This window comes from Puma concolor, chromosome A3 (assembly GCF_028749965.1).
Source record: "Puma concolor isolate L17-30 chromosome A3, mPumCon1.1.hap2, whole genome shotgun sequence".
Lineage (NCBI taxonomy): Eukaryota > Metazoa > Chordata > Mammalia > Carnivora > Felidae > Puma > Puma concolor.
Window position 1 is genome coordinate 15,658,973 of NC_141669.1, and position 25,428 is coordinate 15,684,400.

Consider the following 25,428-nt stretch of genomic DNA (forward strand, 5'->3'; position numbering starts at 1 on the left):
AGACACTTCCGGCGGCGGCGTCGCACTGCCGGGCGTCGTGCGCCTGCGCGGAGATCGGGGTGTTGGAGTAGCAGCAGACAGCAGACGGTACTTGTGGTTGGGGCTGGTTGCTTTGTTTCTGGGCCTTTTTGCCCTACGCCTGGGGGGCCAACACGGTGTCCCTCAGCGCCTTGCCTTAACCGCAGCTGTCTTCTTTTCGAGCGGCTCGGAGAGCAGGCTAAACCTCAGTAGGTCGCGGTGGAACTTGCCTGGGGTGTTAAAATCAACTCAAGCAAAGGCACCTGAGGTCACGGTGATTGGGGATTTTGTAAGCCCCAGAGACCCAGAATTGTGGAAAGTCATTTACTGTGTTTGGCCGGCTGGCGCCGTGGGCCACAAGGAAGCGCCAACGTACATTTTTGAAGTCTGTAAACCTTCCCTTATTCCTGAGGATTGGAGAAACCTCTGGAGCAGTTTTTAGGAGATTGCGTTTATTCTGTTTGTCTTAGAACTTTTTAACAGCTTATTTCAGGTGTTACTGCAGCCCAGTGGTACATGTCAAGGAGTATATATATGAGCTTTGGGCCATTGCAGCATGTGATTGCCATTTGGGCATAGCCTTCCGTTTTTGAATAATTAAAGTTGGTGTTTGATCCCTGGCCTGAGAACAACTATTCTGTATTCTCTTCTTTTTCTACCTTAATTCTTTAATCTCCCTTGTCCTTTTTGAATGCTTGGAGAGTTACAAAGCACAGCAATTTGGGCACGGGGTAGAAAATCCCACGAAATTACTTAGTCTAACCCATTTTCTAATTTATATCTGATTTTTCCTTTTACCATATTCTGCGGCCACTGCTGTTGAGTTGTATAATCTAGAATGTACCTTATGCAGCAGCAGCAGTAGCTGCAGCAGCTAATTTCCCCACCTAGTCTTTCCCAATTTCAGGCAAATAATGTTCAGATCCTTTGAAGGGAGTCTGTTGCCTCACCCAGCACATTCAAGAATTGACAATGGTCCCAGTGCCTTTCCTATCAAATCTAAATCCCAGCTAAAATTAGATTTTCCTTGGATACCGAAATGTCTACTATCGTGCCCCCATTCTAAGCAAGTCCATATGCTTTCTGCCTCCATGGCCATCTTATATATCCCCTGGTGTTCCTGTCCTCTCTGCCAATTGTGCCTAGCCGAATGTACAAATCAGGTCTCCCTGAGAAATTCTTTCCAAACGTAACCCCCATCCCATTCAGACAATATATTTGCTTTCAAATGTGTGTATCTGTTTTTTCAGCATCAAGCTGAATTCGGAAGATATGTTGGCACCTGTGCACAAGCTCCCTATTCTGGACTCATGAAACAAACCAGAACTGTCTAAGTCAGGGGATTCCAATCAACTGGTCAAGTTTAAGAGATGGTAAGTTGAAACTGGTTGTTGGTGGTCACACTCGAAAAATCATCTCTTTAAATACTTTCCCCTAGTGCTTGCAAGTGACTTCTCATTTATTCCTTCTATAGCATCTTTTCTCTATGATATATTAATAGATATTACGGATTCTGTGTTGAAATAAGTTTGGAAAATAATACTGCTCTAAGTCATCTCCTTTCAAAAATGTTGAGAAATAACCATGTATGTTTCATATACTGTATACTGCCTTGATATATTTATTTTTCATTTATTCCTTTTAAAGTTTCTGTTTTAGATTTTTGACTGATTTTGGGCTTACATCTGTAGGTGATATTTATTTTTCAGGTGCTTATGTTAATATACCTTCATTATTTTATCCAAATTTAGATAATTTTGTTCTATTCCCTCTCCCAAAATATTCTCAATTAAAGCTTATTTAACCTGAATTTACGTTTTTAACCTTAAAAGTTATGAGATTATAGGAAGAGTTACCACATTGTGTCCTTTGATAAGAAACTGTTATATATTCAAAATAATTGTTAATTCAGTGTAATTTAAGGAAATATGTTAATAGACAAAATTGATATGGGTTGCCAGAAAAAGTCATGACAATAATATGTAAAGATAATAACATTTTATTATACTGAAGACAATACAAACCAAAAAAAAAAAAAAAATTCAGTAATACACAATTTAAAGGACTGTTTCTCTAAAAACTATAAGCTTTCAAGCTGAAACATAAAATACATATATCAAATGTATAAGTGAAGAATGGTTACGCTTATCACTAAAATTTAAAAAGACAACATTACTTTTGTTACTTGTTAGAGTGATATTTATAAAAATATAATTTTATTGATTGGATCCTAAGGTAAAACAGTAAAGATAAAGTAGGATAGTTTTTCCTTGGTATAAAGTTATAACACTCTTAATTCAAAACTAAAATCTTTAGTTACATGTTTCTTATAATGTTTCATTTAATGTTCACTTGATCTATTTTTAGAGATGTGTATTACAATCCCCTGATCACAGCTTCAGTAATACTCTAGCAAAAAAAAGAGCAAAAAATAAAGTGTTAAACAGTGCTAAATTATATTCACCTCAATTTAGTTATATGAACTTTTTTATGTGTAAATACTCCATACAATTTACACTCTGAGTAGTAAGTCTGGTTTATACTATAAATACTATCAAGAGAAAATAGGTCAAAAGTTCCCATTGTAAGTATGGTTATCTTACTAATATAAACATTTAAAAATTAAATGGCTCAATTGGTAAATAAAGAAATATTAAACTTTTCATTCTATTTCCTACCAATCATTTCACAGTCATAGCTTCGAGACACTAAAGTTTGCTCTTAAGGATGTGAATGTTTATTTCCTTTAAAAAATGACACTGATTCTCTAGAAGATCCTCATACTGTTTATCCAGTAATATTCAGGCAATTGCAAGGGCAGATATTAGCAGGAACATGGAAGTATGCAAAAGTATCAAACACACCAAGCTCTCCGTATTTCCAGGTGAAAATTTTGAGTAATTTAATGATGTATTTGTCCAGATTCATTTTCTTGCAGCTTCCCTAAAATGTCATCAAGTGACTGGTTGTTAAGGCCAATGTCTTTTTTTTTTTAATGTTTTTTATTTATTTTTGAGAGAGAGAGAGAGAGACAGAGCATGAGCAGGGGAGGGACACAGAGAGAGGGAGACACAGGATCCGAAGCAGGCTCTGGGCTCTGAGCTGTCAGCACAGAGCCCAACATGGGGCTTGAACCCACAAACCATGAGATCGTGACCTGAGCTGAAGTCTGACGTTCAACCAACTGAGCCAAGGTACCCTTATTTTTAAACATGAGAAAACAGAAACACAGTTTCATACACTTAAATACAAGATAAATGAGAATAATTACATTCTATTGTAAATAAAGAAGAAAAAGAGTGAAATTATTTTCTCAGCAAAATCTAATTTAACCTAAAACTCCTAAGTTCTGTTCTTTAGAGTCCTGTTACAAAGCAGTGGTCTTCAGAGATGATACAGAGCCCTTGTCTTCAAACTTTTTGCTCCGATCCCCTAAAATAATTTTGACAAATAAATGCTGCCTTGTGCATATTTAAATTAGATGAAAATTTTCATCATAAATTTTAGTTACAAAATATGTAATTTCTGCCATTTTAAAAATGCTGATTTTTTAAAATAAAATCTAAATTAATTTTCCAAATGTCCTATGTAATATTAATACCATACTGAATCAATACCTACTATCATTCTTCCAAAATAAAATATTTAAAATAAAGGAATTTGTATTTCCTTGACTTTATATTTACTTTCTACTTTCTCCACAGAATTTTATTCTACTTTGAATCTTGGAAATCTTTTCTTGATCTCTATTAACACTTCTTTGAAATAAACTTAACACAAACAACAAGCACATAAACATTGATATTGAAATTACCTTTAAATTAATTTTCTTTGACCATAAGGCCTCCAGTATTTTTAATCATCTGGATTGAGTTATCATTACAACTAATATGAGCATGTAATTGATCAAACAACAAATAAATTACAAATTTTGGCATAAAATTACTAAAAATGAAAGATGAAAGGCAAACTTTAATTGGAAAAGTATCTCTTAATGGAATAAATTGGGGGAGTGGTGTTTATGAGGCCTTGATTTAAAAACTGTTGAACATCCATCCCTTTGTTGGTTCTCTGGAGATTTTACTTTTCCAAGAAGTTCACCTTAGAAGATTGAGGCTGGTAGAAGATTGAGGCTGCCTTCCTGGTGTAAAGTCAGGAGAACAGCAATGTGAAGTGAGAAATGGGAACAGAGAATGCCAACTGAGTCCCTGTAGCATTTTAGGCAGGTCAACTTAAGGATTTGCAAATGAATTTGGTACAACTTTCTGTGCACCACCCCCATGTCCCTATCACCATTTGAATACCATTCCTCTAAGATCCCTAGAGACAGTGTTGTTAACTTGAGCTGTCTAAGAAAAAGTACTTTTCCTGAATTACTCCTTTGGTTAAAGAACTGATTTTTAGGGGTGCCTGGGTGGCTCAGTTGGTTGAGCGTCCGACTTCAGCTCAGGTCATGATCTCAAGGTTTGTGAGTTCAAGCCCCGTGTTGGGCTCTGTGCTGACAGCTCAGAGCCTGGGGCCTGCTTTGGATTCTGTGTCTCCCTCTCTCTCTGCCCCTCCCCCACTCATGCTCTCTCTCTCTCTCTCTCTCTCTCTCTCTCTCTCTCTGTCTCTGTCAAAAATAAATAAATATTTAAAAAATTAAAAATAAAATAACTGATTTTTACAGTTTCTTAGATGGTACATTTTGAAATCTTACACATTTCTTACATGTTACATTTTGAAATCTGCTTTTGACCACTTGGCTAGCCAGTATATGTGCTGTCTGAGCTATTGCCTCACTAGTCAGCTAACTCATTCTGTACATGCACAGATTCTGAACTGAGCCATATTAAGGGATCCTAGCATAATAGCTCCATCTGTTAATAAGAACTCAATTAGCATATACTACTGGAAAAGCACTAGAGAAACAAATAGGCAGCTTTTAACATGTAAATACTAACTGGGCAAAACAGTCTATTAAAATATTTTAAAAGAACTCTAAAAAAATAAACACTGTATTACTATTGCTCATCTTAAAATGTAATGAATAGGGCCCTTATCCCATGGAATGTCCTAAAATGTTTGGCTCAGTTGTACTACCGAGGGTGGCTTAAAGCAGAAGCAGAAAACCTTCCAGAAAGGATATGTTTGGCGTTCAGTCTCTGCAGATAGGAGTTGACCTTATCCTGGAATGCCAGAGTGGCTTCACATCCACAAGCATCTTCTGTGGAGATGAGTCTTCGTGCTTCTTGAATGGCTGATGATGACAGTATACAAAATGTTACAGCTAATTAGAAATCATAGCAAGTCAGGAAATCTACAATTCAATACTTCCATTTTTAAGACTTACCTAAATGCATTTTCCAGGAGGTAAAAGGGTATAAGCACACAGAAAGAGGAGAAAATACTTTGGAATGCTAATGTCACAGAAGAAATTGAATTAGATGTTGGGAAGTGCTTACAGTTGCCAAAGCTGGGTGTTGGTTATATGAGAGTTCACTATATTCTCTATACTTTTGTGATCTTTGGAAACTTTCTGTGATATGAAGGAAAATTTTAAAAAGTTGATGTAGGCGCAAGCCAAACATACAGAGCTAAGATAATTAATCTTATTATGATACTGTGTCCTTATTAAGACATGAAAATGAGGAAAACAGTTCTCTCTTTGGCCAAAATATTCAAGGATTAAATGAATAAAATGAAATAAAGGGATTAAATTCAAGGATAATTCCTGATGTCCTATACAGACTCTTATTCTATTGGATGGTCTGAATTGAGAGTTCTAGTTCTTACCCATAAATACTTTGGAACTAAAAACTTCAGGTTGGTATCAACATTTAAGCAAAGAACCTGGGAGAATGATAATGCTAACTTCTAATTCTCTCTGAAATACAGTGAGGCAGCTATTCCTACTCAGTATCACAGCCCCCAAAGTTGCCTAACAGAAGTAAGAGTAACTTCCCAGGTCTGAAGACTGGTATACAATCTTGCAGTCGGGTGGTACCACCGCCTGAGGACAGGGAGTGGTCCTTTGCTCCCACATTTTCTCCTACATTCTACAAAGATAGGCTATTGAGGGGACCATAAATTCACTTGATTAAATATAATCTACCTACCTGTCCAAATCCTGCTGACTTTTAGGGATAGCCAGTCCAAACCAGTCAGTCAGTAAGCCAGAAAGTAGCTAGTGAAATTAAGTACATGCCCATCATCCCTGTACCGAGCATATAGTTGGCACTTAGAATACTTTTCCAGTGTTATCTCGCCTGATAGACTATAAGCTCTATGAGGGCAAGGGCTTAGCGGGGTATTCTAATTAAAACACTCCACAGAAAATTTAAAACTAGGATATAGCACAATTGAAAGTTGAGAGATAGATCCATTCACAATATCATCAAAAAGAATAAAATCTTTAGGAAAAATTTAACAAAAGAAGTACAAGACTTATACACTGCAAACTACAAAAACATTGATTTGTCTCCCATTCCTTCCTCAGGACCTGACAGGGTACTAGATATATGAGTAGCTCCACGAACACTTGCTGAGAAAATAAGTGAATGGCTAGACAAGTGAGGTCGTTACCTAACCCGTCATAAATTATACTGGAATCCCCATTTTCCAGGAGAAGAAAAAATGCCCAAGACTGATGTTTCTGAGGATTAAACACCTAGATAGGGTGACAGTACCCTGACATACTCAAATTCTAGAAGCAAGCTGCTCCCTATTACCCTCGCCCTCCTCAAGAAGCTGATCCATCCGTACTTCAAATGAAGAAGTAATTACCAAGTAACTGTCAGGGGCCATGGAGGATGCTAGGAATACAGACATCTACTATTTTCAGGGATTGGAATTCACAGTCTACAGGAGCATAAACATACAAGTCCCAAACTCTGACTTTGCTCCCCAAATCTGCTTCAGCCTCAGTCTACCTCACCTCAACGGAGATACCCCATCCTCCTCCCAGCTGCTCAAGGCTGAAATAGGAAAATCATCCTTATTCCTCTCCTGCCCTATTCCCTGGTTCCTGTTCATTCTGCCTCTGAAAAGTATCTGAAATCATCTTGCTTCTGTCACCACTGCCACCCTCCTCACCAAACTGGGACCACTGCAACAGCCTCCTACTGGTCCCGTCTTCTGCTTTTCATCCCCTGCAATCCACACAGCAGGTAGGGTGACTTGTGAAAATATAAACAGAATGCCTCTGCTGCTTAAAACTCTCCAGGGACTTCCCATTTCCCATAGAATGAAATATAAACTCCTTGCCCTCACCCCAGTAGATCAGCAGGACTTGGCCCCTGCCTCACTCTCCCAGCTATCTAATACCACGCTTCTTCTGGCTGGTCATGCTTCCCTCACACTGGCTTCTCTCCCCTCCTCTCCCACCAAAGCCACCACCGCACAAGCACAGACTGTGGCATTGCTCTCCCTGCATCCGCCAGCCCCCCAATCCCAACCTAACTATGGCTGATGCTCGGGTCTCAGATGTCACTTCCTCATCCAGGCACTCCCCCAACCCACACTGTCTGAGGACCCTGTTCTTTACCCCTGGCTCTTGTTTCATTTATAAATTGTCACTTCCTTGTCTTTTCCCCTTAGACTATTATCGAAGACCATACTTACTTTGTTCACAATTATATACCTAGTGCCTAGCACATAGTAGGCACTCTATTTGCCGAATGGATGAAGGAATGGTTGAAGGAACACACAAGTAATCACAACACAAGGCATCCCGCGTTGAAAGAGGGCGGAGCTCAACAGAAATAGAAGGGTAACCCTGGTAGAGGGGGTAAAATTAAAACTAGGCCTGGAAATTAAAGAAACAAACAAACACTCTTTTGCAGTATTCGATTCACACAAAGTAATTTAGAGAACACTTATGCAGGTAATGAAGCATATTGAAAACAAACACTAATAAAGTTACTGCACTAATGAAAATATTATGAATACTGCTGTAGACACATCCTTTAGTAAAAATATAAACACAGTCTAGAAGATATTTCCAACACACACAAAAAAAAAATTTATATCCAGAGATGTGAAGAGTTCCTTTGAGTCAGTAAGAAAAATACAAATAACCAGATAGAAAAATAAGGGCATAAATAGCATTTCCCAATAAGAAACTGAAATGACCAAAAAATACAGGAAGAGGTGCTTAACATCTCTAGCAACCAGGAAATGAAAGAAATAAAGACCACGGGGAGATACTTTTTTGCATCGATGAGACTGGCAAAAAATTAATGCAACAAAACCAAATGTTGGCAAGGATGCGGTTCTTGGATTTTGACGAGCAAAAGCGGCAAGGGAAGGGGATCCCAGCAGAGGGTGGAAACGGGCAGGGCATGTTTCCGGAATATCCACGTGGTGGAGCACAGGACGTAGAAAGGAACGAATCTGGGGATAAAGGGAGTGACCGGGTGAAGAAGAGAGGTCACCAGGGGCAGGGAGAGAGGGGACAGGTACAGAGCTTCAGTTTGCAATGATCAAGTGCTATGGCTGGAGTGTGGGATGGTTGCACAATAGGAATGCACTCCACTTAACTATACTTTTAAAACATAAAATGTTTAAAATGTGAAGTTGTATGTTATGTGTCTTACCACCACCACAACAGAAACTCTAACTTAGGGCGGGACTTTGATTAGAAAGAGAAACAAAGACAGAGGAAGGACCCACGAGGGATGAATGGCCGTGGGCAAAATGGTTTCGTTCTGAAGACAACTGGGAGCCACTGGAGGATTCGGACTGGGAGGAACAATCAGGACTGTGCTTCAGACTTGGAGAGGAAGGCTTTCTCCTGGAGGATTGTCCTTCCAAATGACATAGGCTTGAAGTCCAGTCTTTACCTGAGCACGTCTTCCTGTCTTCATTCAAGGTGTAGCCGGCATAACACTCGCAGTGATAGGCCGCTGCCCCGTCATCCACACAGATGTGCTGGCAGCCGTGAGAGCCCAGAGCACACTTGCTGAGAACTGGCCAGGAGCACGGCAGGAAAGAAAATATTCCCAAGTTACAGCAGGAAACCAAACGCAGATTTCTGGGTGAGAAAAGCTTCGGTGTGGAGGCAACAGATGCTGAGGATGAACCCTTCAGTTGTCAGCAACAAATCTCCCACTTTTCAGGAGAAAACCTGTTTTCCTGTTCTACATCTCACATGCCTCTAGCCTCGCCTTTTCCTGGCTCCCCCCTTTTCCCTTTCATTTCTTGCAGATATCTAGGGGGTGCCTTCTCTTGCTTTCCTGCCTTGCTCCCGGCCAGTTCTGACTTTGATTACATGGCTCAGACCTTACCTTTGGCTTTTCCTGATGACCACAAATGCCTCCAACATCTCCAGCCACACGTGGATCATCATCACCATCACCAAAAATAATGTATTAGAGACCTACTTGCACATGGAGCTAAATTTGATGCTGTGTTGACCAACGGCCTGGCCTTAAGAGTGTACAAAGTGGGAAAAGGGTGCCTGGGTGGCTCAGTCAGTTAAGCGTCCAGTTCTGGGTTTCGGCTCAGGTCATGATCTCATAGTTTGTGTGTTCGAGCCCCGCGACAGGCTCTGCATGGACAGTATGGAATCTGCCTGGGATTTCTCTCTCCCTCTCTCTCTCTCTCTGCCTCTCCCTGGCTTGCACTCTCTTTCAAAAAATAAACATTAAAAAAAAAGTGTACAAAGTGGGAGAGAAAACACGAGCCTGAGCACATATGCACACATACACAAAGAGATAGCAATAACAGTGATGATGGTGAGGAGATGTGTATGTTTGGATAGTGAGGGGTTTATTATCTGTCACAGTAAATATATTACAAGGAGGTAGATGGTTTGCCCAGATTTGAGTGGAGAGCAGACAAAAGTGCTGTGCTTGTCTGGTCCCATGTCCACACTGGCCCAGGACAAATGAAAACAGCAGGTCTCCCTTAATAAACCCAGAAAGTCTTTCATGGAAACACAGGTTCTTCGTCCAACATCACAGGAGACCAACCTAACTGGTTTGTCCCCCTCTAACTCTTAAGTGTTCCTCCACACTCAGGAAACTTCCATGGCTCACTATTGCCTATAAAAGAGCTTTGGGGCACCTGGGTGGCTCAGTTGGTTAAGCGTCCAACTTCAGCTCAGATCATGATCTCACCGTTCATGAGTTCAAGCCCTGCATCCGGCTCTGTGCTGACAGCTCAGAGCCTGGAGCCTGCTTCAGATTCTGTGTCTTCCTCCCTTTCTCTCTGCTCCTCCCCCACTCACACTCTGTCTCTGTCTCTCTCAAAAATAAATGAACATTAAAAACAATTTTTTTTAATAAAAGAGCTTTGAGTGAAATGCAAGTCTCTACATAATTTATTCATAGATCATCTTTCCAGCTTTAACATTGATATTCCCCTTCATTACTTCAGATTTTTCTAGCAAAATGCCAAATAGCAGAATGTTTCATTTTTCCCCTCATCCCAGGCTACCAGCGGCTCTACCGACAACAACGGGCCATGCCTCCACCCCCAACCCCCCCAATCTGGGGCTCCACATTTAATCTACAAGCCTTGCTACCGGCCAGCAGGGGAAAGCAGACCATTGGAGGGGATGGGACCCAGGTTACGTACCCCAGCTTTAGAACAGTATCCATCATTACTTTAAAATATATAAACACTAACTTTCCACAACCTGGCCTTGCTCTTCTAGCTACCTTTGCAACCATGAAACAGTATGGCTTGGTGTTTGAGAGCATGTGTAACCACCAGAGTAAGGGCCTGGGTTCAAATCCTCACTCTGCTACTCACTAGCTGAGTGACCAGGGCCAAGTTATTCAACCTGTCTGTGCCTTGTTTCCTCATAAAGTTGCTCACAGCAAATGCCTAGAACCATGCACAGCATACAGCAGGCACTGAAGAATGTTGGATATTGTGACCTGGGAGTATTGCCTGGGGTAGTCTGCCCTAACGGAACACTTTCTTTGATTTTTTCAAAATAAAATGTTCTACTTTATTCCATAATATCTGTTAATTTAAGTGTACATTTGTTTTAGTTTCCTCTTTCGAGGTCTTCAGTGTTCCTGGTGGCTTAAGGTACCAAGTGGGATATTTGTAACCAGTTTGAGAAGTACAGCCATGAGGCTTCTCCACCCCAGGGGACTTAGTCCTATCACTGAGCAAACCAACACAAGCCACTCCCCTTGGCCATCTGGCTCTCCAGTCCTCTGTCTAAACCTTCACCATCCTCACGGCTCACCTCCTGCCCTACCCACTCCATACCCTTCTCCAGGCAGCCCACCTCCCCAGCATCCACAGCCCTCGGTTACTGTCTATCCCTCTTCCTGGCTAGTCTCTGCTTTCTCAAGGTGTTGGTTCTCTTTGCACCCAGTCTAGAAGTTGCTCAGAGACACAAAATGCATTTCTTTACATCCCCACAGCATTTTGCACAGTCCTGGAAAAAAAATAGGTACTCGGTATTCTTTAATTGATTTGTTTTGTTTTCTTTTTCTTTTTTTTTTTTTAAGTAGGCTGGATGCCCAGTGTGGAGACCAACATGGGGCTTGAACTCAGGACCCTGATCTCAAGACCTGAGCTGAGATCAAGAATCAGACGCTTAACTGACTGAGCCACCCAGGCACCCCTATTTTTCTCATTTTTTTTAAGTTTATTTATTTATTTTGAGAGAGAGAAAGAGAGAGAACCAGAGAGGGGCAGAGAGAGGGGGACAGAAGATCCGAAGCAGGCTCCAGGCTGACAGCAAAGAGCCCGATGCGGAGCTCGAACTCACGAGCAGGGAGATTATGACCTGAGCTGAAGTCGAATGCTTAACCAACTCAGCCACCCAGGCGCCCCTCTTTTTTTTTTTTTTTTTAAAGGGAATTGGTGATTTGCCATTTCCCTTATTCTCTCTTCAAAAGGTCACATAATATCTCTCCTCAAGGGATAGGAACATATACATAAAAATCTTATTTAAAAGTTTGAATATGCCAAAATTAAACACCGCCTTGAGAGGCACAAATTTCTCTTAGAAAGTGTTTTTACATTATAAATGCCACCCTGTTCTGCCAGTGAGTTTAAATCAAATTAATGAGGATTGGCCAAGTCATAAGGCTCAGATTCACTGAAGATTGATCATCTAGAAACTGTCAGGGAACAACTTACTTCAAACTTACTGGAAGATCTGTGTGGGTCTAATTTAGTCATTGACAAAGTCTCCTTTACTAAAAGGATCCAGCTTTAAGATTAACACTACAGAAAAGTTCCTGGCCAAGTTTTAATTGGAAAAAGATCAGTTCAGCCTATCACACCAAATAGTTACTGTCCAACTGACTTCCTCTAAAGTTCCCATTTGCTTTACAAGTCCCCAGTATACAGAGCTATAAAATTTTCCTGGATAAAGACCCTGCATTCAATTAGCTCTTCTCATCTCCCCCCCTCCCTACCCATTTCTGAAGTGAGCTATATTTGCAAAATGAAGCGAGCTCACTGCTGTCTGAGCTATGTGTGTCTTCATCTATAAGTACCGTGGACGGTCGAAAGTCCGACTCTTTAAACTGTCTTTAAGAATCGCTCACTACGTGAATTGGAACTTGGTGTCCCTGCCATACAAAGAGCCAACAACGAAAGAATTTGTTCAGTGGACCTTACCGGAACACGTTTTATTATCTGTGTTCAGAGTGTAGCCTTCGTAGCATTCACAGTGATGAGACCCACCTCTGTCATTCACACAAATGTGCTGACAGCCATGTGTACCAAAAGCACATTGATCTTGAGCTGCCAAACAGAAGTCCAGGAGAAGAGAAATGAAAAGGAGAAAATTTTTGTATTACCCGTATATAACAATCTTCTTACTTGCAGCTAGAAATATATAAGAGGCAAACCTATTACAAACTTTCCACAGCCATCCGTACTATTGGCTCATACTGGACGTTGGCTGAGTTAAACAAAATCCTGCACACACAGTGCTTATTCTTCATCTTTCCCCAACTGATCTTCAAAATCACCAAGAAGGAGTTTTTATAATCTAAGTATCTCATAAATACTTTCTAAAGCGTTCCTTCAGGACTTCTTGTTTTTATGCTGAATCACAGGGATACCAGCAAATATGGGGCTAATTACACTAGATTTAGAAAGACATCAAATTTGAATCTGAAGAAACTGTAATTCAGCCCTCTCCTGTTAAAAGTGAGGAAGCTGAGGGGCACCTGGGTGGCTCAGTCAGTTAAGCGTCTGACTTCAGCTCAGGTCATGATCTCGCGATTTGTGGGTTTGAGCCCCATGTCAGGCTCTGTGCTGACAGCTCAGAGCCTGGAGCCTCTTTCGGATTCTGTGTTTCCCTCTCTCTCTGCCCCTTCCCCGCTTACACTCTGTCTCTCTCTCAACAATAAATAAACAGTAAAAAAAAATAAATAAGTGAGGAATAAGCTGAATCCAAATAAGCTGAATCCAAAGGAAACCAACTGACTCAGAGCAGCATCAGAACTCAAGACCCAAACTCAGTGCACTTTTCTGTATGCAGACAGGATACTTTTCAACTACTTTTTATCTTTAAACTTTTCACTTTGAAATCATCGCAAGGCATATGAAAAAGTTCCAAAAATAGTACAAAAATTCCTGTACTCACCCATCTCCCCAAATGTTAGCATCCCATACAACAGTGGTACAATTATCAAAACTGGGAAATTAACGCTGACACAGTACTATTAATTAATCTACAGACCCTCATTCAAATTTTACCATTTGTTCTACCACTAATGTCCTTTTCCTGGTCCAGGATCCAATCTAGGACTCACATTGCATTTCATTGTCACATGTCCCTAGCTCAGTCTTTATCTTTCATGACCTTGACACTTCTGAGAAACAGTGGAAAATCACTTTGTAGAATGTCTCCAAGTTTAGGTTTGTTTGAAGTTTCCTCATGATTCTGGATGTTTAGCAAGAATACAACAGAAGTACTATGGTGCCCTCAGGACATCATGTCAGGAGATGCATGATGTCACCGCAGGGCATTACTGGAGGTGTTCACTCTGACCACTTGGTTCAAGTAATGCCTGCCAGGTTTCTCCACTATGAAGTAACTGTTTTTTCCCATGGTAGGTAATAAATACCTTGTGGAGCGTTCTTTGATTTTAACCTACTAAAAACTGTCTTCAGCATCTGGAAAGCACTGAAAGGGCTGGGTACAGAGATGGAAATGAACAACACACTCATGCGTGTGGCCCATGATACATACATCCTGCCATTTCTGACTTGTCTAATAAGACTGGTCTGACTTACTAGACAAGGCAGAAATGGGAAAACCCCAAGAGAGAAAAACCAACCAAGTGCCTTGTCAGCATGACCTACGCCTCCAACACCAGCTAGGGAGGCATATAGGTAGGGAGGTAGCAAAAGTAAACCCTCCTCTCCCACTTACCTGAACATGTTTTCTTGTCTTCATTCAAGGTGTAACCTTCATAGCACTCACAGTGATAAGAGCCAGTTCTATCGTTCACACAGATGTGTTCACATCCATGAGTGTTAAGAGCACACTTATTGATAGCTATCAAAAGATGATCGGGACAAATGTAAACACACAGAAAACGTGGTAAATTAATTGAGCCACTACACACACACACACACACACACACACACACACACTGCTACTGAAACAAGGCAGCTCAGCACAACAGGAAGACTACAGGACAGGAGGTTGGTAACTAAAGTCCTGTGTTAGCTCTTTCACTAACAGACCCTATGACATGGGTAAGTCTTCTTCCTCTGTTGTGTCTCCATTTCATCGTCTATAAAATGAGTATGTTGAATTAAATAATCTCTAAGTTTCCTTCCTCTCAAAAACTTTTTTCTAGGATTAAAAAAAAATAGACCTAATTCCCATCTTTATTGATTATATGTGAGTATTCATATACTAGATGAATGAGAACCTCCCTAAACTTTCTTCTGTGTCTAAATTCAATAAGCAGCTTTGGTCACAGGGACAAAAGGGAAGCTTGTATTTAATTAAGTAAAATCCAGGAAAAGTTCCAAATCCTCAAAAGGACCAAAAGTGTTGGCCCCCTTCCTTCCTAACCCATTTCCCTACTAACCCTTTTCTCTAAAACTAATAATAAGTACTATAAATAAGCTGATTAGGTATTACCTCACTTTTCTCCTCTCACTTTTCTGCAACAATTTTGGAGGAAAAACGTGGATAAGCAAGAGTAAGCCAACCAAAAGGCAGTCAGGAGAAAAGCATACGGCCAGTCCAAACCCTAGAGAGTAGGTCCCTAGGTAAGTAGCAGTCAGACACCATCCCTGAGCAAGCCTCACCTGAGCATGTCTTCATATCAGCGTTCAGGGAATATCCTTGGCTACACTCACAGTGGTATCTGCCTTCCCCATCACTGATGCACACGTGCTGGCACTGGTGTGTGCCAAGTGCACACGGGTCCAGGGCTGTGCACAGGAAGTTTACAATAGTCAGTATCGACACGTAAGACACATTCCAGATAACTCTCTTCCATGTCAGAGAGACATCACTCTCTGGGTTCCTCTCCAATTATAGTTCACTATAAACACTGGGTATTTGTTTTTGGCCTCTGGCTTATTAGAAATACCACTCTTCAACTAATAATGTTATGAATTTAAAATTACAGATTTTATTGTCAACTCTCTCAAAGAGAAAGGAAATTTTGAATTGGGAGCCAAAGCCAAGTACTTACATGGGTCAGGTCTTCAATTTATCCACCTGTTCACGAAAAAAGACTTTTTACTTCCCAACTGCAAGACATGGGGAGAACTACAATGTACTTCTTGAAGGTCTACGAGCTAGCTGGCCTATTGCAGCCAGAGATCTGGTTTCCAAGGGCTCTATCATTTGTGTCAAAACAGAAGTCACAGGCAGGCATCCCTCTGGGCCTGGAACTCTCTCACTCTTGGGCGGCAATACATATTTGAACATGCAAATGGTGGAGGGCAATGCCTGAATGTGCAGCATGGAGCTTGAGCCCAAATGTTTATGTATGAAACTTCAGGGCCTCTAATATCTGCAAGGAGAATAAACTCACATGCTTGATGCAAGCAGGTGAAAAGAAAAGGAAGACCAGAATAAATGAGATTATGTTAGCTAAACTCCATACCCATCGTTTCACTCCTGGAGTTGTTAATATCTCATTGGATTTGTTTTTTCCCTAGTGACACACCTTGAAGAAGAATCAATGAATTTAGTCATTTCTGAGAAACCAAGGAGGACTGTTGGAGGAGGCTGGCATCCCTGGGCAGGTAACCCAGCCTCGACTGCTTTGGCAACAGGTCAAGGCTAATATTTGCCCAAGAAGGGCCTTTTCATGGGATGATCTTTCCAACCCGTTGACTACAACAAGCTGGCCCTCAGTCTTTTTTCCATAGAGAGGGGATTTTTTCCCCCAGAACAAGCAGGCCTTTTGTACCAGAAGGAAAAGATTGCCACTCACCACTTGCTACTTTATGGCCTTCAAGCCCAAACCCAGGTGCTAGCTGTGAGACCCAACTCTGCCACAGACCAGCATCTTTATGGAAAAGCTCTCACCCACAAGCATAAGGGGTTTTCCTGGGAGAAAGAAAGCCATGTTCTTTTGAGAAACCAATGAATACTAAGTAGATGCCACCAAAGCCAAGGATAGCTTGTGAAGGCCCAGTGTCTTGGGACAGGAAAGACAAGGGGCCACCAGCCAGGTCTGGTTGAGATGAGGCCAAACTTAGCTCCAGACCAAGACTTCATCTCCCATTTCCTGACAAACTGGTGATTGCTGAGTTCCACATTAATTCTGATATAAAGACTCCTTGAAATTTGCAATTGTAATTATTGATTCACTTGTTTGTCTCATCACCACCCCCAAACTATTTTTATTGCTTGATAGTAAGGAAGGAATATCTTTATCTTCATATCATCAGTGATTAATGAATACACATCAAATAAAGAGATGGGGAATAGATTACACAGCAAACGGTATCTACATTTTAAAATTCACCTGAACCAGGGGCACCTGGGTGGCTCAGTTGGTTAAACATTCAACTCTTGATTTCAGCTCAGGTCATGATCTCATGGTTTGTGAGATCGAGTCCCATATGGGGCTCTGTCCTGACAGCATGGAGTCTGCTTGGGATTCTCTCTCTCCCTCTCTCTCCACCACCCCTCTGTTCATATGCACGCGCGCGCACACACATACATGCATGCACTCGCTCTCTCAAAATAAATTAAAAAACTAAAAATAAAAAATAAAAATAATAAAATTCACCTGAACTAAAAATTTGCCCATACCTGTTTGGATAACTCCAGGGAGGGCTTTGAAAGACTATACCTCTTCATGATTTTAAAAACTAAAGCATGAATATAGATAGAGAAAGATAGACAGATAGATAGTAGAAAAAAGAAACTTAAAAAAGTATGAGTCTCACACATTCATAACTCTGATCAGTGACTAAAAATAGAGCCCAGCCTTAAGTAAATTCATATTCATGGATTTGACTGCTAAAAGTTCCAATTAAATTAGCATGCTCAGGGGTGCCTGGGTGGCTCAGTCTGTTGAGCATCCAACTTTGGCTCAGGTCATGATCTCCCGGTTCGTGAGTTTGAGCCCTGGGTCAGGCAGGCTCTGTGCTGACAGCTCAGAGCCTGGAGCCTGCTTCAGATTCTGTGTCTTTGTCTCTCTCTGCCCCTCCCCTGCTCATGCTCTGTCTCTGTGTCTCTGTCTCAAAAATAAATAAATTAACATTAAAAAAAAATTTTTTTTAATTAACATACTCATATTCAAACTCCATCCTAAAGGGAAAAAGACAGAAGGACAATAACAATGATTTTTTTTTAATCTGCTTCTTGCTACCTCACAAGTGAGCTGAAATCCCAACCTCCCTAATTCCTAATCCCATCCCTCCATGAAGAATAGTCAGAGGAAGAACAAAATCTGAAAACTAGTGTATCTAGGGAATAAGTAGAACCCTGACTGCCAGTTACACTGGAAAACAGGCCAGCTGATCCTTCCATGGACAGACAGACAGCTGCTGCTCCTTGTTTTCTGCAGGAAAACAGGTAGAATTCTGTGACATCCAGAGATGGTAAAGCTGAAGAAAATATCTGGGGAAAATGGAGTTGTGGGCAAAGGGGAGAAAAGAGGTGTCTTGAGTTTTTTATTTTTATTTTTCTCTGACCCCATCAGGGAACAGCAGGATCATTTATCCTGGATATTTCTAGACCTTCACATTTCTAATGCAAACATGAAGATTTTATGAGCAAACCAAGTTACATATAAAGCAACTCTATATTCCTAAACCAACAAAGTGTGTTTATGTTGGTAAAAAAAAAAAAAAAAAAAAACAAGAAAAGCACTGCTTATATTTTGGTTTTCCATAGACTTTCCACCCCCCCCCCCCAAAAAAAGAATAAATCTTTTATTTCTTTTTCTTTGGATACACAGTGTCTGAATACAACATCTTTTCTATTTAGGAGCAAAGACTTACCACAAAAGGTCTCCTGGAATCTAGAGGAAAGTTTCTCGATGACCCCATAGGTCTCCACATAGAAAACATGCTCATCTAGGGGCTCACTGGCGATCATCTTGAGGGACTCCATGTCTGCCCGGTCCACGCCCACGGCATAGAGCTCAATACCAGATGCCCGGGCCCGAGCGGCCACCTCATTCACCTGGTCCTGAGGTCTTCCGTCTGTCACAATGATGGCCACCTTAGGGATGTTGGATGTGGGCCCCCGAGCTCCTGCCTCCACCGTGAAGGCCTCATCCATCGCTGTCTGGATAGCCAGACCCGACATGGTGCCTGTAGACAAGGGTGTGATCCTGGCCACAGCCCGCTTCAGCGACTGCTTATCCGAGTGGGTCTGGAGATGGAACTCAATCTTCACGGTGCTAGCATAGTTCACCACCGCCACCCGTGTGTCCGCCGCCCCAATGTCCAGAGTGTCGATTATCTGGGAGACAAAGGTTTTCACCTTGGTGAACTCCAGAGGCCGCACACTGCGAGAGCTATCAATGATAAACACCAAGTCCAAGGGCTTGCTCTTGCAAACACCTGCAAAGGAGGGTGTGGGAAAACAGGTATGACTAACCAATAATCTGATCCCAATCAGCAATGGAGTCATCCTCACACCCAGAGAGCCCTGGTGTTGGAGACCCCACTGTCTATTATCTTCCCCCAAGACCATCCTCCCTTTAGACGTTGAAAACTCCAAGGCCGTCCGAATTCCTTACTAAGAATTCACATCGGGGGGTGAAGTTTCTCCAAATATCTCACCTACAGGCTGGCTGAACCCCAAAATTTCACCTAGAACCTCATCCCTCTGCTTCAAGTTTTGTTCCCAAGATTCCTCTTGACTCCCAGGAATGAATGGATTCCAGCTCTTTCTCAGGCACCTTGGCCATGAGCCAATGGGACAGTGTCCCTAAATGGTGTGAAAGGTGAGCTCAGGACAGCCTACCTGCACACTGTCCAGGCCTCACAGACACCTCAGGCAATGTTGCAGTTCAAGGCGAGCACACTACTGCTTTTCTGGAGATTTCCTTCTCCTACTCCAGTGCTAAGGAAAAACTGACCCAAGGGAAGCCCTAAATGCCCCCTCCTTCTCATCATTCATCAGGTTTAGCAAACTCTGGGGCCCCACAAGCCTGAGAGTGGGAAGAATGACAACAACTTAATCTGACCCATGTGGGATGCCTGGGTGGCTCAGTCGGGTAAGTGTCCAACTCTTGGTTTCAGCTCGGGTCATGATCTCACGGTTCATGGGTTCAAGCCCTGCATTGGGCTCTGTGCTGATGGTACGGAGCCTACTTGGGATTCTGTCTCCCTCCCTCTCTGCCCTTCCCCTGCTCGCTCGGTCTCTCTCTCTCTCTCTCTCTCTCTCTCTCTCTCAAAAATAAATAAACATAAAAAAAATTTTTTTTAAATCTGACCCATGTCCGCTGTGCTTCCAACTCTGTGCGTGTATCTGGTTTTCAGAAGCAGAGACGTCCACTGGTGCCCACCCTCTGCCCCCACCAACCTCTCATGGTCACCCCCTTTTCACTTTTTTCATCCACCAGATACTTTCTTGAGGGCCTCCCACGTATTAAGCCCTGGGGCTACAGAAGCAAAGGAGATTGTATCTTTCCTACTTAAAAGTACCAAGCAAGTTGCAGTAACACCGCAAAGCTTTGTTTCCATCTCTGCCTTCTTCTCTTTCTCCCCCAATCTCATTCTACACTCCTCCCTCTCCCAGCCACCAAAATCAAGTCATAAAGTCAGGACTGGCTGAGAGAAAAGCCAGGTATTAAACATCTTTTTCAATTCATTCCTCCTCCTCCTCCTCTACACACACACACACACACACACACACACACACACACACGCACACACGCATGCACACCACTCATCATACACACCAAGTCCTAAATGGAAATGTAACTGATGCTTGAGCATGAAGCATCAACCAGGGTTCTCGCCTTTCTTAGCAGGGGGCTGGAAGGTGATGCTACTGTAAGAAGGCAATTTACACAGTGATCTAGGGGAAAAGATGGATTCAAAACAAACTCCTAGGCAAGACAGGTTGTGACAGAAAAAGCCCAATCTGGAACAGGATTGATGCCTCTATATAGTTTTCTTTAAAAACTGAAAATTATCGGGGAGCCTGGGTGGCTCAGTCGGTTGGGCGGCCGACTTCGGCTCAGGTCACGATCTCATGACCCGTGAGTTCGAGCCCCGTGTCGGGCTCTGTGCTGACAGCTCAGAGCCTGGAGCCCCTTTCGGATTCTGTGTCTCCCTCTCTGTCTGCCCCTCCCCCGTTCATGCTCTGTCTCTCTCTCTATCTCAAAAATAAATAAACGTTAAAAAAAATTTTTTTAATAAAAAAAATAAAAACAAAATTATCCTCTTGGTTTTATCCAGCTTCCTGGAGGTATTCAATTAAAAAAATAAACCATACCTTATTTTCAATAACATCTTAGAGATCACAGTTATTGTACCAACACAGTAACTCTGTGAACAACCTTCAGAGGTGCAGAAGTTGTTTTTATACCCATTTTACAGGTGAGACGACTGAGGTTCAGGGAGGTGTAGGAGTCAGAAAACAGCAGATCATGGACTAGATTCCAAGTTTCCTGACTCCCAGCCTAAAGGGGCCTTTCACTGCATGGCTTCCTCTTTCTGAGGCAGTATTTTCCACCACAAAAAAATCAACATTATCTCATGTACCTAGTAAACATCCTGCTTTTTGTCTCTGAGTCACCACCCTGAAATATGCTGTATGTCATGTATTTAGTTAAGTCGAAAGGAATTAAGTCTTTTAAAAAACAAACACAAAAAACCCCCAGAATTTCATTTCATCCCTTGATTACCATGCATCAGGAACAAGGAAGAAGAATCATACTGAAAATCCTCCATGGACATAGATATAGGTATTTCTGCATAACTGGAGTAAAAGGATAAATACATGGTGAGCCCATATTTGACAATGATTTCACTAACACCCAAATGGTGTCCTTACTAATGCCACGGTTGTGTTCTTTTAGTAAATATGCATGATTCCTTCCTTCTCACATGGAATCCTGTGTCAGAGGGATATGGTGGACAGAATCATGCTCCCTCCCCCCAAAGATGTCCATGCCCTAATCCCCGGAACCTATAAGTATGTTACTTTATCTGGGAGAAAGACTTTGCAGATGTGATTAAGTTAATGACCTTAAGAAGGGAGTTCATCCTGGACTATTGGGGTGGGTCTGATGTAATTACAGAGGCCCCTAAAAGTGGAAGAGAGGCAGGAGAGGAGACTCAGCCTGCCTTTGGTGGCTTTGAAAATAGGGAAAAGGCCATGAGCCAAAGAGTGAAGGCAGCCTCTACATGCTGAACCAGGCAAGGAAACAGTCTCCCCTAGACCTTCCCCAAAGGGAAACAGCCCTGCTGACACAATTTTATCCCTTTGAGACTAGTGTGAGACTTCTAATCTATAGAACACTTACTTAATACATATGTGCTGTTTTTAAGTCATGAAGTTTGTGCTAATTCATAACAGTATCAATAGAAAACTAATACAGGGAGGCTCAACGTCGATGGCAAGACATTCTGTGAACATCTGGTTACTTCCTGATTGGATGCCCTCTGCAATATCACTGGTTTTGAATCTCACTCCCCTTTACTAGATAGATGGCAACGCTTTGATTCTCAGAAACCAAGAAAGTGAGAATCCGAATTTCCTAAAAGATTTCCATACTTCCAATTTTTCTGATTTCTGATAGTCCTGCTAGAAATAAAAGCCTATAGCAAAGCGTAGCAATTTCTGGGTGCAGAAAGAAGGCAATTTGAAAAAGGGTGACATGTGATGTTTATTAAAGGCTTAGCATTCAAGATCAGTTTGGATTTCAAGTAATGCAGGACCAGTGCTGCTTTGGAGGAACATGAACACCCCATGCAGAATCCCTCCTCCCTCTCCCAGTCCCATCCCCAAGGGAGGTGGGTCAGGACCAAGAGGTAAGGTTACCTTTTAGAAGAAAGGCTTCCCTACACTCCCAACCCCACCCTTCCTCCCATCCTGGAGCAACCAGCAGGCTACCACTGAAATTAACCTTTGTGAACCCTGGTACTCCCTGGTTCCAATGCTGTCACCATTTCAAATCCAGCCCACTGGGGCTGATGCAGGAATGAGTCCTTTGGCTCCTTTTCAACATTATCCAGAAAGGTGCAGAAGGGGAGAGACAAAACAAATCAACCTGAGGCATAAAGCGTCACTGGGTGAATGAGACTGGAGACCCAGAAAATGGTTTGATGCAGCCTGTCTTCAGCAAGACTGAAACTGGACATTTTGGTAATGAAGATAAAGTTGTATGTAAACCATTTTAAGAGCTTGGTAGACTGTAGCAGTGGAAAGACCCTTGTGTAGGATTTTAGAGCCCTCAGGAGTTTTATTCTAGGCTCTGACACTGATTTGCTCAGCCATTTGATAAACCTCTGTTTATGTGCTTTTCGAGGTTGTGTCAAATGCTCTTCCAGCTCTGCTGTACTAGGAAGCTCTGCCAGAGGAACCAACTACTGACCAATCAGGGAAACGGAATCGCCAAAGACCCAGTGTCCTGGTGTTTGAGGATCTAAGTGAGTAAAGGTTGGGATTGGGACCCAGTCAGTTGGAGCAGAACACCTGGTCTTGGCAGAAGAAGACGTGGAGACCAGGATGATTACAAGACAGGTCTGGGGCCATCCAGGGGGCCTCTCAGGTTTCCTTCTTAGACTCACACCCCCACCCCACCCCCACCCCCGATATCCCCCCCTCCCCTGCCTCCACCCCGTGTGAAGTCCAGTTTGATTTCTGGTCCAGATCCTAGACTGGATCAAGACAGCCTGAAGGCTGTGGCCAGGGGAGGAAGGGTCACACACACAGAAGTGGGGCTATCGATGAAGTGATTTCCAGAGAACTAAAGGCAGAATCTCAGGAAGAAAAGGTTTGTTCAGAGGTAGGGGCTGGCACCAGAACGCTGAGAGGCGTTCCCGCGCTGCCCCATCCTCCAGGCCCAAATTGCAGACGGAAGTGCCTGGACTTTGAGCTTCAGGTGACCCAAATTCTAGTCCCCACTAGGAGTGACTTTGGGCATCGCCCTTCCCCTTTCTGGACCGGTTTCCCCCACAGGCTTCATCGGGGAACGGGATTCTTTGTCTCGCATCGCAGTCTGGCTCAGGCTGGGATGGACGGAACACTTGGCGGCTGCACGGGGCTTCTCCAGGTCGATGCTCCGCTTCCCTTACCACTCATCCTTCCCGCCTGGGCCTCCCTCCTTCCCTCCCTTCCTTCTGCCGGCTGTCCCTGCCTGGTGCCCGCTCGCGTCCCTCCCGAGCCGGGGTCCCACTGCCGCCCCCGTACCTGCGCCGCGGGCCCCGCCGGGCTGGCCGGTCCCGGAATAGGGCGCGCCGGTGGGGGCAGCGGGGGCAGGGCGGCGCCCGGGGCTGCCCGCTGGGCCGCGCATCCCCAGCCTCCGCGAGCCCGGGCGGGCCAGGGGGCCGGGGGCGGCGGGGGTCGGCGGCGGCAGCAGCAGCAGCAGCGGCCAGAGCAGCAGGAGCAGTCCCGGGAGGTGGCGCAGCATGGCGGGCTCTGTACTCCTGCAGGGGTCTGTCGTCGAGGGCTCGCTCGTTCCTGCAGCTGCGGGCCTGAACCCCGCGCCAAGGAGGCCAATTTAAAGGTCCCGCCGCCCCGCGCCCCGCCCACCCCGCGGCCCCGCCCACTCCGCCCGCCGGGCCGCCAGAGCGCGGGAGGAGCGGCCGGGCGCCGCGCCCGGGAGGAGCGGCCGGGCGCCGCGGGAGCCTGTGCGCGCATTCCGGCGGCAGAAACGGAATGTCTGGGCGAGCCGGCGGCGGCGCGGTGCCCGGAGCCCGGCCCGCAGAGGCCCCCGCCGGGCCTCGTCTGGGTGGGCTCGTCCGGGCGCCTCCTGCCCGCGCCCCGCCTCTCCCGAAACCTGGGTCCTGGCCTGCGAACCCCCTCCCGGCCGCAGCCCCGCCGCCCTGTGCCCTCCTCCCGCCCCTGCAAGGCCTGACCCCCGGCCCCAGCCCAGGAGGCCCAGGGCTCTGCCTTCCCGCTCCGGCCAGGGGTGCCTGCGGCGAGGTTTCATCTCGCCCCTCACACTGCATTCCTTTCCCCAGCCAAGTAACCCAAGTTTTTGCTATGGACTCTCGGTAAAAAGAAAAAAAAAAGCCTCAGATTCTAGCAGCGTGAATAGAAATGCTTTCATCCCAGCTTCAAACATCCATAAACATTTGAACTTATATTACCAGGAATAGAAAGTCAAACATACATTCCCCAGGGAGCCCCCTGCCCGCTTGGAAGGACCGCCTGTACCCACAGAAGCTTCGAAGGCGCTCCTATATCGCATTTCCTCTCCGGAAGGGAGACGGTGGCGGTGCAGGGCTGGAGGCCACCCAGGGGACCCTCCAGGAACTCCGTCTCCTGGAAGAAAAAAGGCATAAATGGTCTACCTGTCTAAAGGAAAATGGTGAATTTAGGAAAAAGAGACTGAATATCCCTGAAGGAACCAGACAGGCTTCTAAAAACAGGTGAGATTTGAGCGGGATCCTAAAATGAAACCATGAACATGAATTCCAGCAGATCCTATCTGGTCTTCCTGCTTCCACACTATTAGCTCTCTAAAATCCACACTCCGCGCAGTAACCTTAAAATCACTTCTTTTCTTTTTTTAATTTTTATTATTTATTTATTTTTGAGAGAGAGAGGGAGGGAGTAGGGGGGAGGAGAGGGAGACACAGAATCCCAAGCAGGCCCCAGGCTCTAAGCTGTCAGCACAGAGCCCGATGTGGGGCACGAACTCACTAACTGTGAGGTCATGACCTGAGCCAAAGTGGGAGCCATCCAGGTGCCCCTAAATCACTTCTTTTCTTAAACCTTGCAACTTCGCTTATAGAAAAATCCAAATTGGGAGTGGGGTGGGGTGGGGGTGGCTGGTGCCTTGGTGACTCAGTCCCTTAAGTGCTGGACCCTTGGTTTTA

The 25,428-nt window shown here is 43.8% G+C and overlaps 1 protein-coding gene and 1 long non-coding RNA gene across 3 annotated transcripts; one reads left to right on the top strand and one right to left on the bottom strand.

Moving 5' to 3' along the window:
- The first annotated feature begins 5 nt into the window (after positions 1 to 5).
- LOC147582274 (uncharacterized) lies at positions 6 to 16,898 on the top strand. 2 transcript variants are annotated; one of them, XR_015248914.1, is made up of 3 exons: positions 6 to 227; positions 1,269 to 1,391; positions 16,120 to 16,898. It is a non-coding gene; the product is annotated as an uncharacterized LOC147582274 (long non-coding RNA). The 2 variants fall into 2 exon arrangements; XR_015248913.1 differs by lacking the exon at positions 16,120 to 16,898 and adding an exon at positions 6,497 to 7,582 and having other exon boundaries at positions 7 to 227.
- MATN3 (matrilin 3) lies at positions 2,068 to 24,089 on the bottom strand. Its single transcript, XM_086700081.1, has 8 exons — positions 23,795 to 24,089; positions 18,421 to 18,987; positions 15,256 to 15,381; positions 14,363 to 14,488; positions 12,595 to 12,720; positions 8,841 to 8,966; positions 5,147 to 5,257; positions 2,068 to 2,976 (listed from the first exon to the last, which is right to left on the bottom strand). Exons 1-8 carry the CDS (start codon positions 24,012 to 24,014, stop codon positions 2,921 to 2,923), a joined length of 1,458 nt encoding a protein of 485 aa, XP_086556207.1. The 5' UTR covers positions 24,015 to 24,089; the 3' UTR covers positions 2,068 to 2,920.
- Between the last annotated feature and the right edge of the window lie 1,339 nt (positions 24,090 to 25,428).

Excerpts from the sequence above, each read along its gene's own strand:
- MATN3 (XM_086700081.1), bottom strand. The coding sequence starts at position 24,014 with ATGCTGCGCCACCTCCCGGGACTGCTCCTGCTGCTCTGGCCGCTGCTG. Across the intron at positions 18,988-23,794 it reads CGGCGGGGCCCGCGGCGCAG|GTGTTTGCAAGAGCAAGCCC; the intron begins GTACGGGGGCGG and ends CCTCCTTTGCAG. Across the intron at positions 14,489-15,255 it reads TGATATGAAGACATGCTCAG|CTATCAATAAGTGTGCTCTT; the intron begins GTGAGGCTTGCT and ends ATCTTTTGATAG.